Source organism: Rhinopithecus bieti, unplaced genomic scaffold (genome assembly GCF_001698545.2).
Source record: "Rhinopithecus bieti isolate Rb0 unplaced genomic scaffold, ASM169854v2 scaffold_905, whole genome shotgun sequence".
Lineage (NCBI taxonomy): Eukaryota > Metazoa > Chordata > Mammalia > Primates > Cercopithecidae > Rhinopithecus > Rhinopithecus bieti.
The window spans coordinates 755,198-758,801 of NW_016803348.1; the positions used below are offsets into that span (position 1 = coordinate 755,198).

The following is a 3,604-nucleotide window of genomic DNA, read 5'->3' on the forward strand; positions in this document are numbered from 1 at the left end:
TTCTTTCTTCTTTCTTTTTTTTTCTTTTTTTTTTTTTTTTTTTTTTTTTCCTATCCCTCCACTGTCAATAATTATTACATAAGTGTTCATGCCAGAACTGCTGAATGGTAGAAGACATCATATATTATAAGTATTATAAACAAGTATACAATATGCAGTCAGTGTGAAGGCATTTTAAAATAGTAAGTCACTTACCATGTCAGTAGAAGAAATAGTTGGCGAATACTCTGGGGCCAGTGTGGTGTCATTAGATATTGAGATATTAGCTGTAAGCAAAAGACAATTATTTTATACTATAAAACAAAAATAGAAAAAGACCTTAAATACGTAATTAGGTATTTCTAAAAACAGGGCCAGGCAGTAAAAATGTCTTTAATAACAACATAAGAGCACAATGAATTTTTATTTATTTTAAATGTGTTCACCTTTCACCTAGATAAAACAAAGATTTGGACACATCTGCTGTGGACACATTTTGGACACAGCTGCTGTGCTCTAATCTGATAAGAAATGATGATGAATAATTCAAAGAGACGGTATTAAAATTTGTTTCAGGCTTCAAAAAAAAAGATAAATAAAACTTCCCTGATACTACAAGGTACTCAATATATTTTGTCTAGTGGAACAAGGGCTGTTCATAATTGATTAAGTTAATCACTGGCTTCAGAATGTAAGGAAAATCTCCCATATTGAAGCTTTATTAGTTAAGACTTAAATAATTTGTAGTTTTGGGAAATTTCGACAGTGTATGAGAAAGGTTATCTTTTTAACATGTGTGAAAACAAAAGAAAGTACTAAATAATATAAATATAATGGAGATGAATATTTAATCGAATTTTAAAAATTATTTTCATACAATTTGGCGTCATTTATAGGTTTAAGATGCACTTGAAGAAGAACCTAATGTATTAAACCAACCTTCCTCTTGGAAATCTTTTGTTCCGTTTTTAAAATTTTATGTGTCTGAAAATTAAAACATAGTATTTAAAAAGTACTCTATAAGTAAAATATTTTGTCTTTATCAGATAAGCCTTTTTCCTATTTTGTGAAGCTTTAGGTATTATAAAATAAACTATTAGAGCATATCCCTAATTTATAGAAATATTATAAAACAACACATCAGGGTTTTTATTTGTTCATTTGTTTGTTTAGGGTCCCACAGTTTATTAAACATCTGAATTGCTAGCTACTATTTGGTGCCTACTCCAGTCCCTCTGAGCCACTAGCTTGCCTTTTCAGTTTGCCATGCTTCAAGTCCTGCCTACATAAACCTTTAAGAAGAAACATGCAGGTTTTGATAGCTGATGTTAGAATACGAGATCCATAAGGGAGGAACAGAAGAAGCTTATCGAGTTCACTGTTTTTCCCTAAAATCTACCCAGTGTAGCTCTTAACAGGAACTCAAAAATATTTGTTTACTGTCAATAAAGGAAGTCAGAAAAGAGGGCATTTCATGACTAAAAATGAATGAATGACAGCAGATAAATTGGGAAAAAAAGAAACAAGAAAAACAAACTAAAAGAGAGAAAATATTTAGCTTGAGCCCTACTTTTGGTCAATTTTGGAATTCACTCTGATCTTTCAAGACTTTAGATTGTAAAACTGTTAACCTAAAGCTACCTGTTGCCAGAGTTTCTCTATTTCAGCAGTAAAGGAAGTACATGTGCATATTATCTGTGTTCTTATTCTCTCTGTTTCATTACAGATCACAGAGGGAATTAAAATAGGCTGAAGCACATCAAAAAGCTAATCCACCACGATCAGGTAGGCTTTATCCCTGGGATGCAAGGTTGGTTCAATATATGCGAATCAATAAATGTGATTCATCACATAAGCAGAACTAAAGAAAAAAATACAAGATTATCTCAAGAGATGCCGAAAAGGCTTTGGATAAAATTCAACATCCATTCATGTTAAAAAAAAACTCTCAACAAACTAGGTATTGAAGGAACATACTTCAAAATAATAACAGCTATATATGACAAACCCACAGCCAACATCATATTGAATGGACAAAACCTGGAAGCATTGAAAACCCCTTGAAAATCTGCGCAAGACTTCTTCTTTTCCTACTGAATACCCTTTATTTCTTTCTCTTGCCTGATTGCCCTAGCCAGAACTTCCAACACTATGCTGAATAGGAGTGGTGAGAGAGGGCATCCCTGTCTTGTGCCAGTTTTCAAAGGGAATGCTTCCAGTTTTTGCCCATTCAGTATGATATTGGCTGTGGGTTTGTCATAAATAACTCTACCTTCCACTTTTAATAAGAATCTCTCAAATAAAGAAAGGAAGAAAAATGTTTATAAAAGCTGTGCTAGTAGAAGAAGTAATATGAGTAGACAACAGAATAATATAATATAGGTTATATAGGCCTATGCATCTAATGCTGATTTACATTGAAATTTTTTTAACATAAATTTAAAATTTGTTTACTTTTTAAAAATTTTTACTATCCTTATGAGTTTTATAATTTTCTTGTGAAACTTCATTCAAATAGATTGGAGACTTGAAAAGATGAGTTTAACCTGCCAGTTAATACTATCTTGAATGTAATGCAAACACAGAACAGTACACTGATCGTAAAACTCAAAATTATCAGAAAGCAAATATATTCGTGTAATCACCATCCAGGGAAAATAATAGTAATAATAATTACAATACCCTAGAAATAGCTCTTGTGCTGCCTTTCAGTAACAAACCCTAACTCCTTCTTTCCAGACTTCCATGATTTTGAACTTGAAGAAAATCACACAATATAATTTTTTTATTAGGGTGTAATTTTTTCCTCATCATGTTGTTTTATGTAGTAAGAGTTTATTCATTTTTCTTGCTGTGTAATAGTCTAGAGATTGAATATATAGCAATTTATTTATCTATCCGCTGTTGACAGGCATTTCAATTGTTTCCAGTAATGGATTTCAACAGTTTTCAGTAATCAGCTATTATAAACAATGCTACTGTTCATATTACTGTAAATATGTTTTGGTGCATGGATGCATCCACATCTTTTTCGTCATCGTACTAGGATTACTAGGTTATAGGGACTGAATCCCTTCAACTTAGTATAAACTACCAAACACTTTTCCAAAATACTTTTAAAATTTATCCTCCTACCAGGAGGATTTGAGATTTCTAGCTAGCCCATATCTTTGTTAACATTAGTATTGTTAAATCTTTTTCATTTTATCCATCCTGAGCTGCACTTAGTGGTATCTTAGTATAATTTTAATTTGCATTTCTTTAAAGTCTAATGAAGCTGTATATCTTTTCATTTGACTTTTCTATTTGGACATATTCTTGTGTGAGACTCTTGTTCAAATATTTCACCCATCTTTCTATGGTGTTGTCATTTTCTTAAAAATTCATGACTTTGGCCAGGCGCGGTGGCTCAAGCCTGTAATCCCAGCACTTTGGGAGGCCGAGACGGGCGGATCACGAGGTCAGGAGATCGAGACCATCCTGGCTAACACGGTGAAACCCCGTCTCTACTAAAAAATACAAAAAAAACTAGCCGGGCGAGGTGGCGGGCGCCTGTAGTCCCAGCTACTCGGGAGGCTGAGGCAGGAGAATGGCGTGAACCCGGGAGGCGGAGCTTGCAGTGAGC

The 3,604-nt window shown here is 33.4% G+C and overlaps 1 protein-coding gene across 1 annotated transcript in view; it reads right to left on the bottom strand.

The window, feature by feature from the left end:
• SLC4A4 (solute carrier family 4 member 4) overlaps positions 1-3,604 on the bottom strand; it is a 350,025-nt gene that overhangs the window by 89,805 nt on the left and 256,616 nt on the right. Inside the window, exon 15 of the mRNA XM_017879095.1 lies at positions 196-266. Coding sequence (XP_017734584.1) covers positions 196-266 — 71 coding nt within the window. The remainder of the gene's footprint in view (positions 1-195; positions 267-3,604) is intronic.